The 26690-nt window shown below is 45.7% G+C and overlaps 1 protein-coding gene across 5 annotated transcripts in view; it reads left to right on the forward strand.

The window, feature by feature from the left end:
• The first annotated feature begins 5262 nt into the window (after positions 1-5262).
• The window catches only part of LOC129864865 (TBC1 domain family member 15-like), an 87778-nt gene continuing 66350 nt past the window's right edge, over positions 5263-26690 (forward strand). For all 5 annotated transcript variants that reach the window (XM_055937157.1, XM_055937158.1, XM_055937159.1 and 2 more), the window contains exons 1-5: positions 5263-5340; positions 5988-6086; positions 6178-6249; positions 9261-9423; positions 11246-11471. In XM_055937157.1, the coding sequence (XP_055793132.1) occupies positions 5317-5340; positions 5988-6086; positions 6178-6249; positions 9261-9423; positions 11246-11471 (584 nt within the window). In that variant the 5' untranslated portion in view covers positions 5263-5316. The remainder of the gene's footprint in view (positions 5341-5987; positions 6087-6177; positions 6250-9260; positions 9424-11245; positions 11472-26690) is intronic.

A 26690-nucleotide genomic window follows, 5' to 3' on the forward strand; every position in this document is an offset into this window, starting at 1 on the left:
ATACAGATAACCTGAGTCTACGCCTTCACTATGGTGAATCACTAAAACAATACAGATAACCTGAGTCTACGCCTTCACTATGGTGAATCACTAAAACAATACAGATAACCTGAGCCTACGCCTTCACGATGGTGAATCACTAAAACAATACAGATAACCTGAGCCTACGCCTTCACGATGGTGAATCACTAAAACAATACAGATAACCTGAGCCTACGCCTTCACGATGGTGAATCACTAAAACAATACAGATAACCTGAGCCTACGCCTTCACGATGGTGAATCACTAAAACAATACAGATAACCTGAGTCTACGCCTTCACGATGGTGAATCACTAAAACAATACAGATAACCTGAGCCTACGCCTTCACTATGGTGAATCACTAAAACAATACAGATAACCTGAGCCTACGCCTTCACTATGGTGAATCACTAAAACAATACAGATAACCTGAGCCTACGCCTTCACTATGGTGAATCACTAAAACAATACAGATAACCTGAGCCTACGCCTTCACTATGGTGAATCACTAAAACAATACAGATAACCTGAGCCTACGCCTTCACTATGGTGAATCACTAAAACAATACAGATAACCTGAGTCTACGCCTTCACTATGGTGAATCACTAAAACAATACAGATAACCTGAGTCTACGCCTTCACGATGGTGAATCACTAAAACAATACAGATAACCTGAGCCTACGCCTTCACGATGGTGAATCACTAAAACAATACAGATAACCTGAGTCTACGCCTTCACGATGGTGAATCACTAAAACAATACAGATAACCTGAGTCTACGCCTTCACTATGGTGAATCACTAAAACAATACAGATAACCTGAGCCTACGCCTTCACTATGGTGAATCACTAAAACAATACAGATAACCTGAGCCTACGCCTTCACTATGGTGAATCACTAAAACAATACAGATAACCTGAGCCTACGCCTTCACGATGGTGAATCACTAAAACAATACAGATAACCTGAGTCTACGCCTTCACGATGGTGAATCACTAAAACAATACAGATAACCTGAGCCTACGCCTTCACGATGGTGAATCACTAAAACAATACAGATAACCTGAGTCTACGCCTTCACTATGGTGAATCACTAAAACAATACAGATAACCTGAGCCTACGCCTTCACTATGGTGAATCACTAAAACAATACAGATAACCTGAGCCTACGCCTTCACTATGGTGAATCACTAAAACAATACAGATAACCTGAGCCTACGCCTTCACTATGGTGAATCACTAAAACAATACAGATAACCTGAGCCTACGCCTTCACTATGGTGAATCACTAAAACAATACAGATAACCTGAGTCTACGCCTTCACTATGGTGAATCACTAAAACAATACAGATAACCTGAGTCTACGCCTTCACTATGGTGAATCACTAAAACAATACAGATAACCTGAGCCTACGCCTTCACGATGGTGAATCACTAAAACAATACAGATAACCTGAGCCTACGCCTTCACTATGGTGAATCACTAAAACAATACAGATAACCTGAGCCTACGCCTTCACTATGGTGAATCACTAAAACAATACAGCAATACACGGAGGAAAAAGAAGGAACAGCACGTCAGTAATCAGCTCAATGTAATTGAAGAATCCATAGACTCTAACCAATTCTGGGAAAATTGGAAAACACAAAATAGTTATCTATCCAAAATGGAGATGTATGGGTTAACCACTTCGCAAAATATTGTTTTTAAAACAAAGAACAAACAGCAAAAAAACACACATGAACAATAGAAAATATTAGTCAGCTATTAAAGACTACCAGAACCCACTGAATTCTCCAATTACCTTGAATGAACTACAGGACAAAATAAAAACCCTCCAACCCAAAAAGGCCTGTGGTGTCGATGGTATCCTACATGAAATTATAAATTATACAGGCCACAAATTTCACTTCGCTATACTTAAACTCTTTAACATCGTCCTCAGCTCTGGCATCTTTCTTAAAACTTGGAACCAAGTACTTGATCACCCCAATCCACAAAAGTGGAGACAAATCCGAACCCAATAACTACAGTGAGATATGTGTCAACAGTAACCTTGGGAAATTCTCTGCATTATCACTAACAGCAGACTCCTACATTTCCTCAGTGAAAACAAGTTATTGAGCAAATGTCAAATTGTCTTTTTACCAAATTACCGTACGACAGGCCACATATTCACCATGCACCACCTTATTGACAAACAAAACACAACAAAAGTCTTCTCATGCTTTGTTGATTTCAAAAAAGCTTTTGACTCAATTTGGCATGAGTGTCAGCTATACACATTTATGGAAAGTGGTGTTGGGGGAAAAACGTACAACATTATAAAATCCATGTACACAAACAACAAGTGTGCGGTTAAAACAGGCATAAAACACACCCATTTCTTTCCACAGGGCCAGGGGGTGAGACAGGGATGCAGCTTGATCCCAATCCTCTTCAACATATATCTTAATGAGCTGGCGAGGGCACTAGAACAGTCTGCAGCACCCGGCCTCGCCCTACTAGAATCTGAAGTCAAATGTCTACTGTTTGCTGATGATCTGGTACTTCTGTCCCCAACCAAGGAGGGCCTACAGCAGCACCTAGATATTCTGCACAGATTCTGACAGACCTGGGTCCTGACAGTAAATCAATCAATCAAATGTATTTATAAAACCCTTCATACGTCAGCTGATGTCACAAAGTGCTGTACAGAAACCCAGCCTAAAACCCCAAACAGCAAGCAATGCAGGTGTAGAAGCACGGTGGCTAGGAAAAACTCCCTAGAAAGGCCAGAACCTAGGAAGAAACCTAGAGAGGAACCAGGCTATGAGGGGTGGCCAGTCCTCTTCTGGTTGTGCCGGGTGGAGATTATAACAGAACATGGCCAAGATGTTTAAATGTTGATAGATGACCAGCAGGGTCAAATAATAATAATCACAGTAGTTGTCGAGGGTGCAACAGGTCAGCACCTCAGGAGTAAATGTCAGTTGGGTTTTCATAGCTGATCATTGAGAGTATCTCTACCGCTCCTGCTGTCTCTAGAGAGTTGAAAACAGCAGGACTGGGACTGGTAGCACGTTGGGTGAACAGGTCAGGGTTCCATAGCCGCAGGCAGAACAGTTGAAACTGGAGCAGCAGCACGGCCAGGTGGACTGGGGACAGCAAGGAGTCATCAGGCCAGGTAGTCCTGAGGCATGGTCCTAGGGCTCAGGTCCTCCGAGAGAGAGAAAGAAAGAGAGAAAGAGAGAATTAGAGAGAGCATACTTAAATTCCCACAGGACACCGGATAAGACAGGAGAAGTACTCCAGAGATAACAGACCGACCCTAGCCCCCCCGACACATAAACTGTTGCAGCATAAATAAGACAAAAATAATGGTGTTCCAAAAAAGGTACAGTCGCCAGGACCACAAATACAAATTCCATCTAGACACTGTTGACCTGGAGCACACAAAAACGATTACATACCTTGGCCTAAACATCAGCACCACAGGTAACTTCCACGAAACTGTGAACGATCTGAGAGACAAGGCAAGAAGGACCTTCTATGCCATCAAAAGGAACATCAAATTTGACATCCCAATTAGGATCTGGGAAAAAATACTTGAATCGGTTATAGAACCCATTGCCCTATGGTTGTGAGGTCTGGGGTCCGCTCACCAACCAAGAAAAAACAGAGAAAAGTATAATGCTGTTTGGCCCTAAACAGAGAGTTCACAGTGACCACCTGACCACTGTGACTGACCCAAGATGAAGGAAGGATTTGACTATGCACAGACTCAGTGAGCATAGCCTTGCTATTGATAGAGACCTGACTCTCAAGAGAGGACAGGCTATGTGCACACTGCCCACAAAATGAGGTGGAGACCGAACTGCACTTCCTAACCTCCTGCCAAATGTATGACCATATTAGAGACACATATATTTCCCTCAGATACACAGACCCACAAAGAATTTGAAAACAATCCAATCTTGATAAACTCCCATTTCTATTGGTTGAAATACAGTACCACAGTGTTCCATCACAGCAGCAAGATTTGTGAGCTGTTGCCACAAGAAAAGGGCAACCAGTGAAGTGAAATATAACCCATATTTATACTTATTTATTTTCCTTTTTGTACTTTAACTATTTACACATCGTTACAACACTGTACATAGCCATAATATGACATTTGAAATGTCTCTATTCCTTTTAAACTTTTGTTGTTTATTATTGTCTATTTCACTTTTGTTCATTATCTATTTCACTTGCTTTGGCAATGTAAACATGTTTCCCATGCCAATAAATCCCTTTGAATTGAAGAGAGAGAGTGGATTTTATCACCTACTCGCTTAAGGTATGACACCAGTCTTTGACCGGTACCCCCTGTACATAGCCTTGCTAGTTATTTTATTGTTGCTCTTTAATTATTTGTTATTTTTCTATTTTGTTATTATTATAATTTTTTTACTTCAGTTTATTTTAGTAAGTAATTCTTAACACTTATTTTTTCATTAAACTGCATTGTTTGTTAAGGGCTTGTAAGTAAGCATTTCATTGTAAGGTGCTACCTACACCTGTTGTACTCGGTACATGTGACAAATACACTTTGATTTGATGGTTTGACTGAATGTGTACAGGGTTTTTCAACCTTTGTCTGGAATAATAGCCCTAAATGAAACATTAAACAACATCCTATGACAAAGTCCAAAGGTACCACCTCCCACTTTTACTGCTGGGTGTAATCCTTAGCCCAAACAGTTGCAAAAAAACCGAGAGATTCTATTGGACAGATTAAGGTAGGTCCCTCCCCGTTTCGTTCCGTTTACGAAACGTTTTGCAACAGAATCGGGATAATGACTACACCCCTGTTAACGCTAATGTTCCCTGGCGGATGTTTACGGAAGTGGAAGCTTGAACAATAAACAGTTCAATTAATAATCTCTGTTGTATGCGAGATACACTCAACTATGTCAATGATCTCGTTAATTACGTCGTTGGTTTATAATGAACGTGTCAAAGATCATATATACTTTTTTCCTACTGTATTATTGCCTGTATGTTTGTTTATTCCATGTGTAACTCTGTGTTGTTGTTTTGTGTCGAACTGCTTTGCTTTATCTTGGCCAGGTCGCAGTTGTAAATGAGAACTTGTTCTAAACTAGCCTACCTGGTTAAATGAAGGTGAAATAAAAATAAATGTGAAAAACGGATTCAGCAACACCCAATGACGAGTATTTAGTTATTTATTCTTCCCCCCTCCCACAACTGGAAACACGTGAGCTGTCCTACTACGTCGTCGTCGTCAGCTGAGACAGGCGACATGGCGACTTCAGCGGGCTTCAAGGTGCTGAGAAAACAGATTTGTGGCATTTCGTATTTTTTAATGTGCTTTGTTTTGTTCGCATTGTCAATGGATCATGTTGTCTGTGAGGTTTTGTAAATATTTAACCGAAATCAGTTGGCTAGAAGTTGAACAAGCCATTGTCGACACTTGACAGCTAACGTTAGCTAGTAGAAGTTGCCTGTCTAGTTGGCAGAGTAGTTTCATGTGAAACAAAGTGGTTTGCGGTCATAAGAAGTTACTTGTAAAACTGTCGACTTCCAGAATACCAACAGGCTCGTGTTGTTAGCTTTCATAGTGACAAGTTGAGCTAACTTGTTGTATTAGCAACCACCAAAACAAACATGCAAAACAGTTTAAAAGTTGTCAGGAAGTTGGTTGAGCCAGCTACCTAGCTAGCCACAACATCACACTCCTGAAAAGGTAGAACGGTGAAAGAATGTGAAATTGGTCAATGTCCAAAGAGTCGCCAGCAAAATCATAAACAATACAGCAAATGTATCCCATTACATTGTCACATGGAAACGTCACTTGATTTGGATGCAGTTAGCTAGCTAGGTACATTCGGCCTATTCGTTTACCAAGTCTCCAACAACAACACACAATGAGTTGTATTAATCTCTGAATGTATTTCCCTCGTTCTCTCTCAGGTTCTATATGAGCATGATGGAGTTTTTATACACACCAACCCAGAAAGGAGTGAGGATCATGATTCTCTCACTTCAGGATCCCTGCGCGTCCTGGACCAGGTATGTCATTATAGAACAGAATGAGATGTATCCTTCCCTGTTATAATGTCCACAGATCAGACTGAACATTCCTTCTCGTCATTTCTACCAGGGTGGAGACATAGTGCTGGAATATAAACCCATGGAAGATGTCGACCACTCTGCCATGCTGTGTGCTGCCAAGGTTAGACTTTATTTACATATCTTTTTTAATTTAATATTCCTTGTTTCAGGTCATCATAAACAAAGTGTACACATGTACATATGTTAGAATACTATCAAGATTTGGACTCTTATCAATCTTACTGGTAAATTCATATAGAAACACTGCTAATTGGCTCGGCCACAACTGTTGGCTGGTGCTGATAATACAGACACAGTGCAATATGTTTAACATGGAAATAGCTGTTCTATCGTTCAGCCTACAGTAGCAGCCAATGTGTGGTGTTCAATGTAGACCGACATTTGAACAAAATACACCCAGGGCTTGACATGAACCTGTTTTATCCACTTGTCCTTTAGACAAGGAGGTGACTGGAAATGGTGTTTGATGCAAGAAACCACTTTACAAAATAAAATGCATTATTATTATTCCAACATTATTACAGAGAATCAGACAAATTATACTACCCTCTGCCTATTGGATACTTAGCTTATTCAAGCCTGTTTTAAAATACAACACTGCCCCTTTTAAGACAAAAAAAAAAAAGCTCTTTACCTGACTCACGTTTCAAAGATGTCTAGAAATGTACAGGTTTTGTGGTCTTGCAGGAAGCAACCACTCCCCTATTGCTGACTACAGATGATCTATAACTGGGCTAATACCAACGTAATTAGAACAGTAAAACAATGTTTTGTCATACCCGTGGTATACGGTCTGATATACCACGGCTGTCAGCCAATCAGCTTTCAGGGCTTGAACCGCCCAGTTTATAATTGTGTGTATATATAGGCCTACTAGAGCTCTGATTGGTTATGCCACCGGTCTATGTAGAGTACGGGCTGAGTGGTGCCTGTCAATGCAATAGAATCACACACCGATGTGTTCTGCCTACAAAAAACAAATCTCTTGCATAGTTAGTTTTGCCTACCAAGTCTTGCACAATTCGTTTTGTTTCGGGATGTTGCGTTGAAAGTGGCTAATAACGCATTGCCTCGATCACAATTCCCACAGTGAAGGGAAACGTTGATAGTGTTAACTAAAGGGGGGAAAACTCTCTAAAGTTGAGTGAAGTTCAATCTCGTGCTTCTCTTAAAGGGAACATTAGTCACGATTAGGATGACAACACTCCACATTCTATATGTTGGCTTGGCTGTATCCATGGTGACACATCAGTTGTCTTGAGAGCTCGATGATGACTGTCAAACCACACTCTGGCTCCAATCACCTTGGTCATGTGACAGCAGCATCGCTTCATGTTTCCTGTCTCTGTTTCTCTGCTGCACTAGAATAAAGATGTTCTAGTGATCTCTGACTGAAATGAAAACCCTGATAGCAGAGATGCAACAGGAAACCAAAGCCCTGAAGTATATCCTGAATCTAAAATGGTTCATCCCGGTCGTGATGAACACACATGGCTAGCTCATCTCTTCATAGAAACTCTCCTCTCTCCATCAGCCACTCAGGACAGATGTCTGTCCGTTAGATTCTCTGTGGAGGAAAAAAACATCCCCTATTCTCTTTCAAAACCCGTTTAATTTGAATAGCCTCTCTCATAGTATTTCCAGCCTTTTCTGTATATATCTGTACCACTACCTACACAGCCAGCCACTCAGCCAGCCAGAACTATGTACTATATATATATATATATATATAGTACTGTATATATATATATATAGTACTGTATATGGGTGTGTGTACTGTATATAGATAGTACAACATTTTGGGGTCACTTAGACATTTCAAAAAATGGCAGTTTTTTTATGGAATATCTACATAGGCGTACAGAGGCCCATTTATCAGCAACCATCACTCCTGTGTTCCAATGACACATTGTGTTCGCTAATCCAAATGTATCATTTTTAAAGGCTAATTGATCATTAGAAAACCCTTTTCACAGAACAGTACAAACTGGTTCTAACCAGAATAGAAAGAGGAGTGGGAGGCCCCGGTGCACAACTGAGCAAAAGGGCAAGTACATTTGTGTCTAGTTTGAGAAACAGACGCCTCGCATGTCCTCAACTAGCAGCTTCAGTAAATAGTACCCGCAAAACACCAGTCTCAACGTCAACAGTGAAGAGGCGACTCCAGGATGCTGGCCTTCTAGGGGCAGAGTTGCAAAGAAAAAGCCATATCTCAGACTGGCCAATTAAAAAGAAAAGATTTAGATGGGAAATAGAACAGACACTGGACAGAGGAAGATTTTGGGGAAAAAGTGTTAGGGACCGATGAATACGAGTCTGAGGTGTTCGGATCACAAAGAAGAACATTCATGAGACGCTGAAAAGATGATGGAGTACTTGACGCCATCTGTCAGCATGGTGGAGGCAATGTGATGGTCTGGGGGGTGTTTTGGTGGTGAAGGGGGAGATTTGTACAGGATAAAAGGGATCTTGGAAGAAGGAAGGCTGTCACTCCATTTTACAACGCCATGCCATACCCTGTGGACGACGCTTAATTGGAGCCAATTTCCTCCTACAACAGGACAATGACCCAAAGCACAGCTCCAAACTATGCAATAACTATTTAGGGAAGAAGCAGTCAGCTGGTATTCTGTCTATAATGGAGTGGCCAGCAGTCACTGGATCTCAACCCTATTGAGCTGTTGTGGGAGCAGCTTGACCGTATGGTACGTAAGAAGTACCCATCAAGCCAATCCAACTTGTGGGAGGTTCTTCAGGAAGCATGGGGTGAAATCTTTTCAGATTACCTCAACAAATTGACAACAAGAATGCCAAAGGTCTGCAGGGCTGTAATTGCTGCAAATGGAGTATTCTTTGACAAAAGATAAGTTTGAAGGACACAATTATTATTTAAATTAAAAATCATTATTTATAACCTTGTCAACATCTTGACTATATTGCCTATTCATTTTGCAACTAATTTCAGGTATGTTTTCATGGAAAACAAGGACATTTCTGAGTGACCCCAAACTTTTGGACAGTAGTGTAGATAGTACAGTATATGGGTAGGTGTGTGTAGTGTATATAGTACCGTATGTGGGTGGGTCTGAGTACCTGTATTCTCTCTCCCAGGAGTCTAGCTCCGTGTTTGAATGGGGCCAGCGGCACCAGGGTCCGAGCCAAGACCCAGGAGACCACCCACCCAGGCAGGTGGAGCACCAGCTGAGCTGTGAGACCGAGTGGGACATGGTTCACACTGTTCAGTTCAGGAAGAAACCCAGCAACAATGGAGAAGGTGAGTGGGAGAGAACACAGCAGAGCACCCTAGAACACAGCAGAGCACCCTAGAACACAGCAGAGCACCCTAGAACACAGCAGAGCACCCTAGAACACAGCAGAGCACCCTAGAACACAGCAGAGCAACCTAGAACACAGCAGAGCAACCTAGAACAGAGCAAGCCACGGTAGAATGGCCATTTTTTTAAACCTTTTTATTTAGTCAGGGGAAGTCATGGAGAACATATCAATGATTTAGCATCATCATGCTTCCTCTATGGAGAGCCAAAATGTCACTATTCATTACCTGTCCAGCTGATATATTGTCATTACCTGTATCCTACTGCAATGAAACATGTCTGGTTTCTTTGAACTGTCAAGTCTAGTACTGGAACCACAATGCAACATAATTGTTGTTATTGGCCTTGCCGTTCTGTGGTTCTTCCTGGCAAGACTAAACAAGGTTAAGCGTGCAGCAGTCTCTATCATATATGTGTGTGTGTGTGTATATATACATATATCATTTCTCCCCCTCTGGCTGGAATTCCAAAACGCCTCCCCTCGTAACGTCCAGAAGCTGCTTTAGCGGAGCGACCGTGATTAAGTTGGTTGGAGGAGAGGAGACTAATTGCTTCAGTTTCCCCACAGTACGATCAATCTTCTCCAGCAGGCCCCTGGGGATTAATCAGGCCTCCTGCTACTTCCTGCTCTGCAGACATTTAAATGTCAAGAGTGTCAAATTAAAAAGCATTACACATGGATCTATACAACTCTAGATGAAGTGTGGCACGGACGTTGTGTTGCTTGTCTCTCTGCATTAGGAAAACCCCTAGAGAGAATACACACACATACTCTCATTGTGTGTGTCTCTTCTGTGTGTGTGTGTGTGTGTACATGCGTAGTGTTGTGTATCTAAACCCCCCCCCCCCCTCCCTCTTTCCCGCCTCATTATGTGTGTGTGTTTCTATGTCTGTGTATATCCTGTATCTAAGCCTCTTTCCTTCTCTCTCCCTCCCTCACCTCATTGTGTGTGTTTCTATGTCTGTGTATATCCTGTATCTAAACCCCTCTCCCTCTCTCCCTCACCTCATTGTGTGTGTTTCTATGTCTGTGTATATCCTGTATCTAAGCCTCTCTCTCTCTCCCTCCCTCACCTCATTGTGTGTGTTTCTATGTCTGTGTATATCCTGTATCTAAGCCTCTCTCCTTCTCTCTCCCTCACCTCATTGTGTGTGTTTCTATGTCTGTGTATATCCTGTATCTAAGCCTCTTTCCTTCTCTCTCCCTCCCTCACCTCATTGTGTGTGTTTCTATGTCTGTGTATATCCTGTATCTAAACCCCTCTCCCTCTCTCCCTCACCTCATTGTGTGTGTTTCTATGTCTGTGTATATCCTGTATCTAAACCCCTCTCTCTCCCTCCCTCACCTCATTGTGTGTGTTTCTATGTCTGTGTATATCCTGTATCTAAACCTCTCTCCTTCTCCCTCCCTCACCTCATTGTGTGTGTTTCTATGTCTGTGTATATCCTGTATCTAAGCCTCTTTCCTTCTCTCTCCCTCCCTCACCTCATTGTGTGTGTTTCTATGTCTGTGTATATCCTGTATCTAAACCTCTTTCCTTCTCTCTCCCTCACCTCATTGTGTGTGTTTCTATGTCTGTGTATATCCTGTATCTAAACCTCTCTCCTTCTCTCTCCCTCCCTCACCTCATTGTGTGTGTTTCTATGTCTGTGTATATCCTGTATCTAAACCCCTCTCCCTCTCTCCCTCACCTCATTGTGTGTGTTTCTATGTCTGTGTATATCCTGTATCTAAACCCCTCTCTCTCCCTCTCTCTCCAGGTGCTCCTCCTAAACCCGCTCCCATCCCAGAGAAGAGTAAGGGTTCCCGGCTGTTCTTCCGTCTCAGTGACCTGGCCTCGGTCAGGGTGAAGGAGGAGGGCTGGTCCTACCTGGTGTTCACCCTCAGAGACCGCAACATGGGGGTGGAGCTGCCTGCCCTGCACTTTCACCAGGGAGGTAGTGAAGACTTCCTGGACTGTCTCAGGAAGTACATGCTGCTGACAGAGTACGTAGACCAGACAGTAAATATACATGCTGATCAGAGTATGTAGACCAGACAGTAAATATACATGCTGCTCAGAGTACGTAGACCAGACAGTAAATATACATGCTGCTCACAGAGTACGTAGACCAGACAGTAAATATACATACTGCTCAGAGTACGTAGACCAGACAGTAAATATACATGCTGCTGATCAGAGTACGTACACCAGACAGTAAATATACATGCTGATCACAGAGTACCTAGACCAGACAGTAAATATACATCCTGATCACAGAGTACGTAGACCAGACAGTAAATATACATACTGATCACAGAGTACCTAGACCAGACAGTAAATATACATACTGCTGACAGAGTACGTAGACCAGACAGTAAATATACCTACTGATCAGAGAGTACGTAGACCAGACAGTAAATATACATGCTGATCACAGAGTACGTAGACCAGACAGTAAATATACATGCTGATCAGAGTACGTACACCAGACAGTAAATATACATGCTGCTCAGAGTACGTAGACCAGACAGTAAATATACATGCTGCTGCTCAGAGTACGTAGACCAGACAGTAAATATACATGTTGATCACAGAGTACGTAGACCAGACAGTAAATATACATCCTGATCACAGAGTACGTAGACCAGACAGTAAATATACATACTGATCACAGAGTACCTAGACCAGACAGTAAATATACATACTGCTGACAGAGTACGTAGACCAGACAGTAAATATACATACTGCTGACAGAGTACGTAGACCAGACAGTAAATATACATGCTGCTCAGAGTACGTAGACCAGACAGTAAATATACATACTGATCACAGAGTACCTAGACCAGACAGTAAATATACATGTTGCTCACAGAGTACATAAACACACTCAACTTAGTCTCTCAAAGACAGAACTGAGGGAGCGGGGCCCGGTGAGGGAGCGGGGCCCGGTGAGGGAGCGGGGCCCGGTGAGGGAGCGGGGCCCGGTGAGGGAGCGGGGCCCGGTGAGGGAGCGGGGCCCGGTGAGGGAGTGTTGTATGTACTGCCGCTGGTAACACTGGGTATGTGGTGATCTTTGTGTTCCTCAAAGGGCCACTATCCTATGTCAGCCAAGGCCCAAGCCCAGTTCCATGGTGAACACAATTACAGGTTATACAGACAGTCACTAGTGGACCGAGCAGAGCTGTCACGCCCTGGACAGATACAGTCCAGAACACAATCACAGGTTATACAGACAGTCACTAGTGGACCGAGCAGAGTTGTCACGCCCTGGACAGATACACTCCAGAACACACCGCGCTCCAGAATTGAAAGTCTTTCCCAGTGCTGGAGATGAGTGCTTGTAGGAAAGTATGAACCCCCCCCCCCCCCCCAGCCAGATGTAGACTATTCTGCTGTAAGAAACAAAGTGACCCGGCGCCCACACACCAGGTGGTCTGGTTAGTTCTGTGGCAGCATGTGAACAGGCGTTGAAACTGAGAATATGTCCCAAATGGCACCCTATTCCCTATATAGTGCACTACTTTTGACCAGAGTCCTATGAGCCCTGGTAGAAAGTAGTGCGCTATATAGGGAATAGGGTGCCATTTGGTACACATCCTGAAAGTGGTTTCTGTTCAGCTTCCGCTCTGCCAGGTTCAGTTAAAAACTAAAAATGTAATGCATTTTATTTGTCACATGCTTTCCTAAACAACAGGCAGGTTTAGACATTGAAATGCTTACTTTAGGGTTTACCTTTTCCAACTATGTAGAGAGAAAGATATAACTAGAAACACGCATGCTGTGAGGGGGGAGAGGCTAGAGTGTGGGGGGGAGAGGCTAGAGGGTGGGGGGGAGAGGCTAGAGGGTGGGGGGGAGAGGCTAGAGGGTGGGGGGGGAGAGGCTAGAGTGTGGGGGGGAGAGGCTAGAGTGTGGGGGGGAGAGGCTAGAGTGTGGGGGGGGAGAGGCTAGAGTGTGGGGGGGGAGAGGCTAGAGTGTGGGGGGGAGAGGCTAGAGTGTGGGGGGGGAGAGGCTAGAGTGTGGGGGGGGAGAGGCTAGAGTGTGGGGGGGGAGAGGCTAGAGTGTGGGGGGGGAGAGGCTAGAGTGTGGGGGGGGAGAGGCTAGAGTGTGGGGGGGGAGAGGCTAGAGTGTGGGGGGGGAGAGGCTAGAGTGTGGGGGGGGAGAGGCTAGAGTGTGGGGGGGGAGAGGCTAGAGTGTGGGGGGGGGAGGCTAGAGTGTGGGGGGGAGAGGCTAGAGTGAGTGAGTGGGGGGGGGGGAGAGGCTAGAGTGAGTGAGTGGGGGGGGGGGAGAGGCTAGAGTGAGTGGGGGGGGGGAAGAGGCTAGAGTGAGTGGGGGGGGGGGAAGAGGCTAGAGTGGGTGGGGGGGGGGGGAAGAGGCTAGAGTGAGTGGGGGGGGGGAGAGGCTAGAGGGAGTGGGGGGGGGGGATAGGCTAGAGGGAGTGGGGGGGGGGGGGGGGGGGAGAGGCTAGAGTGGATCTCAAGTCTCATGTTTATCACGGACAGTCACAACAGGTACATGGTTAACTCTGAAGAAGGAAGAATACATTAATTATCCCCCTGTAGGGTCCTCTCTGCCGTTATCCCGCTGTAGGTTACTCTCTGCTGTTATCCCCCTGTAGGTTCCTCTCTGCTGTTATCCCCCTGTAGGTTCCTCTCTGCTGCTATCCCCCTGTAGGTTCCTCTCTGCTGTTATCCCCCCTGAAGGTTCCTCTCTGCTGTTATCCCCCTGTAGGTTCCTCTCTGCTGTTATCCCCCTGTAGGTTCCTCTCTGCTTTTATCCCCCTGTAGGTTCCTCTCTGCTGTTATCCCCCCTGAAGGTTCCTCTCTGCTGTTATCCCCCTGTATGTTCCTCTCTGCTGTTATCCCTCCTGTAGGGTCCTCTCTGCTGCTATCCCCCTGTAGGTTCCTCTCTGCTGTTATCCCCCTGTAGGTTCCTCTCTGCTGTTATCCCCCTGTAGGTTCCTCTCTGCTGTTATCCCCCTGTAGGTTCCTCTCTGCTGTTGTCCCTCCCCTGTAGGTTCCTCTCTGCTGCTATCCCCCTGTAGGTTCCTCTCTGCTGTTATCCCCCTGTAGGTTCCTCTCTGCTGTTATCCCCCTGTAGGTTCCTCTCTGCTGTTATCCCCCTGTAGGTTCCTCTCTGCTGCTATCCCCCCTGTAGGTTCCTCTCTGCTGTTATCCCCCTGTAGGTTCCTCTCTGCTGTTAACCCCCTGTATGTTCCTCTCTGCTGTTATCCCCCTGTAGGTTCCGCTCTGCTGTTATCCCCCTGTAGGTTCCTCGCTGCTGTTATCCCCCTGTAGGTTCCTCTCTGCTGTTATCCCTCCTGTAGGTTCCTCTCTGCTGCTATCCCCCCTGTAGGTTCCTCTCTGCTGTTATCCCCCTGTAGGTTCCTCTCTGCTGTTATCCCTCCTGTAGGTTCCTCTCTGCTGTTATCCCTCCTGTAGGTTCCTCTCTGCTGCTATCCCCCTGTAGGTTCCTCTCTGCTGTTATCCCCCTGTAGGTTCCTCTCTGCTGTTATCCCCCCTGTAGGTTCCGCTCTGCTGTTATCCCCCTGTAGGTTCCTCTCTGCTGTTATCCCCCTGTAGGTTCCTCTCTGCTGTTATCCCCCTGTAGGTTCCTCTCTGCTGTTATCCCCCTGTAGGTTCCTCTCTGCTGCTATCCCCCCTGTAGGTTCCGCTCTGCTGTTATCCCCCTGTAGGTTCCTCTCTGCTGCTATCCCCCTGTAGGTTCCTCTCTGCTGTTATCCCCCTGTAGGTTCCTCTCTGCTGTTATCCCCCCTGTAGGTTCCGCTCTGCTGTTATCCCCCTGTAGGTTCCTCTCTGCTGTTATCCCCCTGTAGGTTCCTCTCTGCTGTTATCCCCCCCTGTAGGTTCCTCTCTGCTGTTATCCCCCTGTAGGTTCCTCTCTGCTGTTATCCCCCTGTAGGGTCCTCTCTGCTGTTATCCCCCTGTAGGGTCCTCTCTGCTGTTATCCCCCTGTAGGTTCCTCTCTGCTGTTATCCCTCTGTAGGTTCCTCTCTGCTGTTATCCCTCTGTAGGTTCCTCTCTGCTGTTATCCCCCTGTAGGTCCCTCTCTGCTGTTATCCCCCTGTAGGTTCCTCTGCACCTTTGTTAACAGATATAATGGCCAGAAAGCGAGGTTAAACTGTATCCTTGCGTATGATGGTAAATTAAGAGGGTGTCAGTGTAATTCCTATATTCACCACTAGAGGGATTCAGGCTCTATGGAAGTCAGTCCATTCAGTTGCAGTCAAATATATGAATATCATTACACAATTCACCATTTCTTCTAACATATGTCAGAATTCACCAATCTAATGGTGTTCCCACATTTATTTGTTTGATTTACATCTGGCACAGGACCCCCAAAAAATGTAACCGAAACTGAAATTCAGGGCTCCCGAACGGCGCAGCGGTCTAAGGTACTGCATCTGAGTGCAAGAGGCGTCACTACATTCCCTGGTTCGAAATCCAGGTTGTATAACATCCGGCTGTGATTTGGAGTCCCATAGGGCAGCGCGCAATTGGCCCAAGCGTCGTCCGTGTTTGGCCGGGGTAGGCCGCCATTGTAAAAAAATAACTTGTTCTTAACTGACTTGCCTAGTTAAATAAAAAAATATCTATATTTTTTTATTAAGATTTTTCACTTCCAACTAAAAAATGGGCTGGACCAAATTATTCAAAATTCTAATGAATTTGGTTGGAGGCAAGTAATTCTCGGCAAGGGTAATTTATTCTACTTGTAGTAAGTTGCAGGTGCCTGCAGGGTTTAAATGGCCGTTCAACCAGTTTTGAAAAGCATCTGTAGTACTTCATCACATCAAATGTTTATTTGTCACATGCTTCGTAAACAACAGGTGTAGACTAACAGTGAAATGCTTCCTGACGGGCCATTTTACCAACAACGCAGAGTTGAACATAAAAAATGTAGAACATGACACGAGGCATAAATACACAGTGAGTAAAAATAACATGGCTACATACAGGAAGTACCAATACTGAGTTGATGTAGAGGGGTATGCGGTAATAATATGGCTATATACAGGAAGTACCAGTACTGATTTGATGTAAACGGGTATGAGGTAATAACATGGCTATATACAGGAAGTACCAGGTAATAACATGGCTATATACAGGAAGTACCAGTACTGATTTGATGTAAACGGGTATGAGGTAATAACATGGCTATATACAGGAAGTACCAGGTAATAACATGGCTATATACAGGAAGTACCAGTACTGAGTTGATGTGCAGAGGTACTAGGTAATTGAGGTGGATATGTACATTTAGGTAGGGGTAAAGTGACTAGGCAACAGGATAGATAATAGACGGTGGTAGCAGCATATGTGGTGAAAGCGAGTGTGTGTGTGTGTGGGGTCAGTATGTGTGTTGGGGTGTGAACTGTGTGTGTGTGTTGGGGTGTGAGCTGTGTGTGTCAGCATGTGGGTAGAGTTCAGTGTGTGTGTCTCTTGTTTAGCAGTCTTATGGTTTGGGGATAGAAGCTGTTCAGAATCCTGTTGCTTCCAGACATTGGTACCGTTTGCCGTGTGGTAGCAGAGAGAACAGTCATCGACTTGGGTGGCCTTCCTCTGACACCGCCTGGTATACAGGTCCTTGATGGCAGGAAGCTCCGCCCCAGTGATGTCATCACGTGAACAGCTGTTCTTCTTCGTTGTCTGTAGGCTACTAGAAGATGTTGTTTCACGTCATCAGTGCAGCACCTTGTATAATAACTCATCAACTGTGACTGTATCCAGTTAGTATTCTGATAATATATGTACGGTACATTCAGAAAGTGTTCAGACCCCTTCACTTTTTCCTACAATTTGTTACGTTACAGCTTTAATCTAATATGGATTCACTTCTTTTTTTTAATTTTTTTCTCATCAATCTACACACAATACACCATAATGACATCACAATACCCCATAATGACATCACAATACCCCATAATGACATCACAATACCCCATAATGACATAGCAAAAACTGTTTATTAGACTTTTTTTTCAAATGTATAAAACATTTAAAATATAATTTACGTAAGTATTCAGACCCTTTACACGGTACTTTTTTGAATAACCTTTGGCAGCGATTACAGCCTTGAGTCTTCTTGGTTTTTACACTACAAGCTTGGCACACCTGTATTTGGGGAGTTTCTCCCATTCTTCTCTGCAGATCCTCTCAAGCTCTGTCAGGTTGGATGGGGAGCGTCGCTGCACAGCTATTTTCAGGTCTCTCCAGAGATGTTCGATCGGGTTCAAGTCCGGGCTCTGGCTGGGCCATTCAAGGACATTCAGAGACTTGTCCTGAAGCCCCTCCTGCATTGTCTTGGCTGTGTGCTTAGGGTCGTTGTCCTGTTGGAAGTTGAACCATCGCCCTATTCTGAGGTCCTGAGCGCCCTGGAGCAGGTTTTCATCATGGATCTCTCTGTACTTTGCTCTGTTCATCTTTCCCTCGATCCTGACTAGTCTCCCAGTCCCTGCCACTGAAAAACATCCCCACAGCATGATGCTGCCCCAACCATGCTTCACCGTAGGGATGGTGCCAGGTTTCCTCCAGACGTGACACTTGGCATTCAGGACAAAGAGTTCAATCTTGGTTTCATCAGACCAGAGAATCTTGTTTCTCATGGTCTGAGAGTCTTTAGGTGCCTTTTGGAAAGCTCCAACCAGGCTGTCATGTGCCTTTTAACTGAGGATTGGCTTCCGTCTGGCCACTCTAGCATAAAGGCCTGATTGGTGGAGTGCTGCGGAGTTGGTTGTCCTTCTGGAAGGTTCTCCCATCTCCACAGAGGAACTCTGGAGCTTTGTCAGAGTGACCATTGGGTTCTTGGTCACCTCCCTGACCAAGGCCCTTCTCCCCTGATTGCTCAGTTTGGCCGGGCGGCCAGCTCTAGGAAGAGTCTTGGTGGTTAAAAATCACGGGGTCTGAATACTTTCTGAATGCTCTGTATGTCCCTTATGAGTACCGGTAGCCTAGTTTAATTCATATGATTATTATTGGCAGTCTCATCAACTGGTGTTACTGCTGATATTGTTTACAACATATTATGTTTTATGAAGGCGTGACTGTATCCATCACAGTATTGATGTGAATGTGTCCTGTTGGCCAGCGCTCAGTGTACACGGTTTGGTGCAGTAACCAGGACTGTTGACTCAGTGTACACGGTTTGGTTCAGTAACCAGGTCTGTGTTGACTCAGTGTACACGGTTTTGGTACAGTAACCAGGACTGTTGACTCAGTGTACACGGTTTGGTTCAGTAACCAGGTCTGTGTTGACTCAGTGTACACGGTTTGGTTCAGTAACCAGGTCTGTGTTGACTCAGTGTACACGGTTTTGGTACAGTAACCAGGTCTGTGTTGACTCAGTGTACACGGTTTGGTTCAGTAACCAGGTCTGTGTTGACTCAGTGTACACGGTTTGGTTCAGTAACCAGGTCTGTGTTGACTCAGTGTACACGGTTTTGGTACAGTAACCAGGACTGTTGACTCAGTGTACACGGTTTGGTTCAGTAACCAGGACTGTGTTGACTCAGTGTACACGGTTTGGTTCAGTAACCAGGTCTGTGTTGACTCAGTGTACACGGTTTGGTGCAGTAACCAGGACTGTGTTGACTCAGTGTACACGGTTTGGTGCAGTAACCAGGACTGTGTTGACTCAGTGTACACGGTTTGGTACAGTAACCAGGTCTGTGTTGACTCAGTGTACACGGTTTGGTACAGTAACCAGGACTGTGTTGACTCAGTGTACACGGTTTGGTACAGTAACCAGGTCTGTGTTGACTCAGTGTACACGGTTTGGTTCAGTAACCAGGTCTGTGTTGACTCAGTGTACACGGTTTTGGTACAGTAACCAGGACTGTGTTGACTCAGTGTACACGGTTTGGTTCAGTAACCAGGACTGTGTTGACTCAGTGTACACGGTTTGGTACAGTAACCAGGACTGTGTTGACTCAGTGTACACGGTTTGGTGCAGTAACCAGGACTGTGTTGACTCAGTGTACACGGTTTGGTACAGTAACCAGGACTGTGTTGACTCAGTGTACACGGTTTGGTGCAGTAACAAGGACTGTGTTGACTCAGTGTACACGGTTTGGTACAGTAACCAGGACTGTGTTGACTCAGTGTACACGGTTTGGTACAGTAACCAGGACTGTGTTGACTCAGTGTACACGGTTTGGTTCAGTAACAAGGACTGTGTTGACTCAGTGTACACGGTTTGGTACAGTAACCAGGACTGTGTTGACTCAGTGTACACGGTTTGGTCTAATGTAGTGCAGGTAACAGGGAATAGGGCTCTGGTCTAATGTAGTGCAGGTAACAGGGAATAGGGCTCTGGTCTAATGTAGTGCAGGGAATAGGGCTCTGGTCTAATGTAGTGCAGGGAATAGGGAATAGGGCTCTGGTCTAATGTAGTGCATTAAACAGGGAATAGGGCTCTAGTCTAATGTAGTGCAGGGAATAGGGCTCTGGTCTAATGTAGTGCAGTAAACAGGGAATAGGGCTCTGGTCTAATGTAGTGCAGGTAACAGGGAATAGGGCTCTAGTCTAATGTAGTGCAGGGAATAGGGAATAGGGCTCTAGTCTAATGTAGTGCAGGGAATAGGGCTCTAGTCTAATGTAGTATAGGGAATAGGGCTCTAGTCTAACGTAGTGCAGGTAACAGGGAATAGGGCTCTGGTCTAATGTAGTGCAGGTAACAGGGAATAGGGCTCTGGTCTAATGTAGTGCAGGTAAAAGGGAATAGGGCTCTAGTCTAATGTAGTGCAGGGAATAGGGAATAGGGCTCTAGTCTAATGTAGTGCAGGTAACAGGGAATAGGGCTCTAGTCTAATGTAGTGCAGGTAACAGGGAATAGGGCTCTGGTCTAATGTAGGGCAGGTAACAGGGAATAGGGCTCTGGTCTAATGTAGTGCAGGTAACATGGAATAGGGCTCTGGTCTAATGTAGTGCAGGGAATAGGGAATAGGGCTCTGGTCTAATGTAGTGCAGGGAATAGGGAATAGGGCTCTGGTCTAATGTAGTGCAGGGAATAGGGCTCTGGTCCAATGTAGTGCAGGGAATAGGGCTCTGGTCTAATGTAGTGCAGGTAACAGGGAATAGGGCTCTGGTCTAATGTAGTGCAGGGAATAGGGCTCTGGTCTAATGTAGTGCAGGTAACAGGGAATAGGGCTCTGGTCTAATGTAGTGCAGGGAATAGGGCTCTAGTCTAATGTAGTGCAGGTAACAGGGAATAGGGCTCTGGTCTAATGTAGAGCAGGGAATGGCGCTCTGGTCTAATGTAGTGCAGGTAACAGGGAATAGGGCTCTGGTCTAATGTAGTGCAGGGAATAGGGCTCTGGTCTAATGTAGTGCAGGTAACAGGGAATAGGGCTCTGGTCTAATGTAGTGCAGGTAACAGGGAATAGGGCTCTGGTCTAATGTAGTGCAGGTAACAGGGAATATGGAATAGGGCTCTGGTCTAATGTAGTGCAGGGAATAGGGCTCTGGTCTAATGTAGTGCAGGTAACAGGGAATAGGGCTCTGGTCTAATGTAGTGCAGGTAACAGGGAATAGGGCTCTGGTCTAATGTAGTGCAGGTAACAGGGACAAGGGCTCTGGTCTAATGTAGTGCAGGTAACAGGGACAAGGGCTCTGGTCTAACGTAGTGCAGGTAACAGGGAATAGGGCTCTGGTCTAATGTAGTGCAGGTAACAGGGAATAGGGCTCTGGTCTAATGTAGTGCAGGTAACAGGGAATAGGGCTCTGGTCTAATGTAGTGCAGGTAACAGGGAATAGGGCTCTGGTCTAATGTAGTGCAGGTAACAGGGAATAGGGCTCTGGTCTAATGTAGTGCAGGTAACAGGGAATAGGGCTCTGGTCTAATGTAGTGCAGGTAACAGGGAATAGGGCTCTGATCTAATGTAGTGCAGGTAACAGGGAATAGGGCTCTGGTCTAATGTAGTGCAGGTAACAGGGAATATGGAATAGGGCTCTGGTCTAATGTAGTGCAGGGAATAGGGCTCTGGTCTAATGTAGTGCAGGTAACAGGGAATAGGGCTCTGGTCTAATGTAGTGCAGGTAACAGGGAATAGGGCTCTGGTCTAATGTAGTGCAGGTAACAGGGACAAGGGCTCTGGTCTAATGTAGTGCAGGTAACAGGGAATCGGGCTCTGGTCTAATGTAGTGCAGGTAACAGGGAATAGGGCTCTGGTCTAATGTAGTGCAGGTAACAGGGAATAGGGCTCTGGTCTAATGTAGTGCAGGTAACAGGGAGTAGGGCTCTGGTCTAATGTAGTGCAGGTAACAGGGAATCGGGCTCTGGTCTAATGTAGTGCAGGTAACAGGGAATAGGGCTCTGGTCTAATGTAGTGCAGGTAACAGGGAGTAGGGCTCTGGTCTAATGTAGTGCAGGTAACAGGGAATAGGGTGCCATTTGGGCCAGTCTCAGCCCTGTATGTGTCCAACAGAATCACACCACTGTCTGTTCATCTATCAGGTGTTTTGTTAGACAGTTTCTCAGTGGCCTTTAGCAGCCGTTTCCCCTCTCTAGTAACAATAATAACCGCCTTCACACCGTGTCTGTGTCCCAAACACCACACTGTCCCCTATATAGAGGGGCTCTGGTAGGAGTTAGTGCTCTATATATGGGGTAGGGTGCCATTTGAGACGAAGGCTGTGTGATTTATTTGCATGCGGGGAGCTGCTATTGTAGTTTATTCCTTCCTAGATGCTGCCGTGCTGTGATGGGCTGTTAAAGGCTTCTCTCCCCTTCAATGGGACGGTTTTAACCGGTGTGTTTCAACACCATTTCTATGCTAATGCTGTGAGTTGCAGTGTGTTCTGTGTGTGTGGCTACATTGTGTTGGTGTGTGACCTTTTCTTACCTTCCACCTCCTGTGTCAGACTAGTCTACTGGTCTCTTAGGACCAATTGGGAGGGGGTTCGGGGGGGGAGACGCGAGAGGGAGAGACTCTCAATTCCAATAACCCCTCTTAGCCCTCCCCTCGTTTTTGAGTGTCCCTCGGTGGGGGAGTGTCCCTCAGACGGAGCGTTTAGTCGTAGTGAGAGATAAATAGCCCTATGGAATGGGACATCACTCATGCACAGCAGAAGCCGCCACAGGATTGCTTACCTCGCAGTTCATTGAAGACGAGCATTGTGTTTTTCTCAATGCCAGTACTGACGGCAGTAATGGCTTTCCTCATACTGTAGTTCTCATGCAACAACACATACTTACCATATGAGAAACAAATGAGAACCGCAAAACAACGATGTGCCTGTAATGTACGCATTCCCTGGCTGTGGTTCAATGTGGAGTAGTAATGTAGCTGTGGTTCAATGTGAGGTGGTAATGTAGTCATCCTCTGGCTATGGTTCAATGTGAGGTGGTAATGTACGCATTCTCTGGCTGTGGTTCAATGTAGAGTGGTAATGTAGTCATCCTCTGGCTGTGGTTCAATGTAGAGTGGTAATGTAGTCATCCTCTGGCTGTGGTTCAATGTAGAGTGGTAATGTAGTCATCCTCTGGCTGTGGTTCAATGTAGAGTGGTAATGTAGTCATCCTCTGGCTGTGGTTCAGTGTGAGGTGGTAATGTACGCATTCCCTGGCTGTGGTTCAATGTGGAGTGGTAATGTAGCCATCCTCTGGCTGTGGTTCAATATGGGGTAGAAATGTAGCTGTCCTCTGTCTGGTTCAATGTGGAGTAGTAATGTAGTCATCCCCTGGCTGTGGTTCAATGTAGAGTGGTAATGTAGTCATCCTCTGGCTGTGGTTCAATGTAGAGTGGTAATGTAGTCATCCTCTGGCTATGGTTCAATGTGGAGTGGTAATGTAGCTGTTCTCTGGCTGTGGTTCAATGTGGAGTGGTAATGTAGCTGTTCTCTGGCTGTGGTTCAATGTGGAGTGGTAATGTAGTCATCCTCTGTCTGTGGTTCAATGTGGAGTGGTAATGTAGCTGTCCTCTGGCTGTGGTTCAATGTGGAGTGGTAATGTAGTCATCCCCTGGCTGTGGTTCAATGTGGAGTGGTAATGTAGTCATCCTCTGGCTGTGGTTCAATGTAGAGTGGTAATGTAGTCATCCTCTGGCTGTGGTTCAATGTGGAGTGGTAATGTAGCTGTCCTCTGGCTGTGGTTCAATGTGGAGTGGTAATGTAGCTGTTCTCTGGCTGTGGTTCAATGTGGAGTGGTAATGTAGTCATCCTCTGGCTGTGGTTCAATGTGGAGTGGTAATGTAGCTGTTCTCTGGCTGTGGTTCAATGTGGAGTGGTAATGTAGTCATCCTCTGGCTGTGGTTCAATGTGGAGTGGTAATGTAGCTGTCCTCTGGCTGTGGTTCAATGTAGAGTAGTAATGTAGCTGTCCTCTGGCTGTGGTTCAATGTGGAGTAGTAATGTAGCTGTCCTCTGGCTGTGGTTCAATGTGGAGTAGTAATGTAGCCGTCCTCTGGCTGTGGTTCAATGTGGAGTGGTAATGTAGTCATCCTCTGGCTGCGGTTCAATGTGGGGTAGTAATGTAGCTGTCCTCTGGCTGCGGTTCAATGTGGAGTAGTAATGTAGCTGTCCTCTGGCTGTGGTTCAATGTGGAGTGGTAATGTAGCTGTCTGGCTGTGGTTCAATGTGGAGTGGTAATGTAGCTGTCCTCTGGCTGTGGTTCAATGTGGAGTGGTAATGTAGCTGTCCTCTGGCTGTGGTTCAGTGTGGAGTGGTACTGTTGCTGTGGTTCAATGTGGAGTAGTAATGTAGCTGTCCTCTGGCTGTGGTTCAATGTGGAGTAGTAATGTAGCTATCCTCTGGCTGTGGTTCAATGTGGAGTAGTAATGTAGTCATCCTCTGGCTGTGGTTCAATGTGGGGTAGTAATGTAGCTGTCCTCTGGCTGCGGTTCAATGTGGAGTAGTAATGTAGCTGTCCTCTGGCTGCGGTTCAATGTGGAGTAGTAATGTAGCTGTCCTCTGGCAGTGGTTCAATGTGGAGTGGTAATGTAGCTGTCCTCTGGCTGTGGTCCAATGTGGAGTGGTACTGTTGCTGTGGTTCAATGTGGAGTAGTAATGTAGCTGTCCTCTGGCTGTGGTTCAATGTGGAGTGGTAATGTAGCTGTCTGGCTGTGGTTCAATGTGGAGTGGTAATGTAGCTGTCCTCTGGCTGTGGTTCAATGTGGAGTGGTAATGTAGCTGTCCTCTGGCTGTGGTTCAATGTGGAGTGGTAATGTAGCTGTCCTCTGGCTGTGGTTCAGTGTGGAGTGGTACTGTTGCTGTGGTTCAATGTGGAGTAGTAATGTAGTTATCCTCTGGCTGTGGTTCAATATGGAGTGGTACTGTTGCTGTGGTTCAATGTGGAGTAGTAATGTAGCTGTCCTCTGGCTGTGGTTCAATGTGGAGTAGTAATGTAGCTGTCCTCTGGCTGTGGTTCAATGTGGAGTGGTAATGTAGCTGTCTGGCTGTGGTTCAATGTGGAGTGGTAATGTAGCTGTCCTCTGGCTGTGGTTCAATGTGGAGTGGTAATGTAGCTGTCCTCTGGCTGTGGTTCAATATGGAGTGGTACTGTTGCTGTGGTTCAATGTGGAGTAGTAATGTAGCCGTCCTCTGGCTGTGGTTCAATGTGGAGTGGTAATGTAGCCATCCTCTGGCTGTGGTTCAATATGGGGTAGTAATGTAGCTGTCCTCTGTCTGGTTCAATGTGGAGTAGTAATGTAGCTGTCTGGCTGTGGTTCAATGTGGAGTGGTAATGTAGCTGTCCTCTGGCTGTGGTTCAATGTGGAGTAGTAATGTAGCTGTCCTCTGTCTGGTTCAATGTGGAGTTGTAATGTAGCTGTCCTCTGGCTGTGGTTCAATGTGGAGTAGTAATGTAGCTGTCCTCTGTCTGGTTCAATGTGGAGTGGTAATGTAGCTGTCCTCTGGCTGTGGTTCAATGTGGAGTAGTAATGTAGCTGTCCTCTGTCTGGTTCAATGTGGAGTTGTAATGTAGCTGTCCTCTGGCTGTGGTTCAATGTGGAGTAGTAATGTAGCTGTCCTCTGTCTGGTTCAATGTGTAGTTGTAATGTAGCTGTCCTCTGGCTGTGGTTCAATGTGGAGTTGTAATGTTTCTGTCCTCTGGCTGTGGTTCAATGTGGAGTAGTAATGTAGCTGTCCTCTGGCTGTGGTTCAATGTGGAGTAGTAATGTAGCTGTCCTCTGGCTGTGGTTCAATGTGGAGTGGTAATGTAGTCATCCTCTGGCTGTGGTTCAATGTGGAGTGGTAATGTAGTCATCTTCTGGCTGTGGTTCAATGTGGAGTAGTAATGTAGCTGTCCTCTGGCTGTGGTTCAATGTGGAGTAGTAATGTAGCTGTCCTCTGGCTGTGGTTCAATGTGGAGTAGTAATGTAGTCATCCTCTGGCTGTGGTTCAATGTGGAGTGGTAATGTTGTCATCTTCTGGCTGTGGTTCAATGTGGAGTAGTAATGTAGCTGTCCTCTGGCTGTGGTTCAATGTGGAGTAGTAATGTAGCTGTCCTCTGGCTGCGGTTCAATGTGGAGTTGTAATGTAGCTGTCCTCTGGCTGTGGTTCAATGTGGAGTAGTAATGTAGTCATCTTCTGGCTGTGGTTCAATGTGGAGTGGTAATGTAGCTGTTCTCTGGCTGGTTCAATGTGGAGTAGTAATGTAGCTGTCCTCTGTCTGGTTCAATGTGGAGTGGTAATGTAGCTGTCCTCTGTCTGGTTCATTGTGGAGTAGTAATGTAGCTGTCCTCTGTCTGGTTCAATGTGGAGTGGTAATGTAGCTGTCCTCTGGCTGTGGTTCAATGTGGAGTAGTAATGTAGCTGTCCTCTGGCTGTGGTTCAATGTGGAGTGGTAATGTAGCTGTCCTCTGGCTGTGGTTCAATGTGGAGTAGTAATGTAGCTGTCCTCTGGCTGTGGTTCAATGTGGAGTTGTAATGTAGCTGTCCTCTGGCTGTGGTTCAATGTGGAGTTGTAATGTAGCTGTCCTCTGGCTGTGGTTCAATGTGGAGTAGTAATGTAGCTGTCCTCTGGCTGTGGTTCAATGTGGAGTGGTAATGTAGCTGTCCTCTGGCTGTGGTTCAATGTGGAGTAGTAATGTAGCTGTCCTCTGTCTGGTTCAATGTGGAGTTGTAATGTAGCTGTCCTCTGGCTGTGGTTCAATGTGGAGTAGTAATGTAGCTGTCCTCTGTCTGGTTCAATGTGGAGTAGTAATGTAGCTGTCCTCTGTCTGGTTCAATGTGGAGTGGTAATGTAGCTGTCCTCTGGCTGTGGTTC

This window comes from Salvelinus fontinalis, chromosome 11 (genome assembly GCF_029448725.1).
Source record: "Salvelinus fontinalis isolate EN_2023a chromosome 11, ASM2944872v1, whole genome shotgun sequence".
Classification (NCBI taxonomy): Eukaryota; Metazoa; Chordata; class Actinopteri; order Salmoniformes; family Salmonidae; genus Salvelinus; species Salvelinus fontinalis.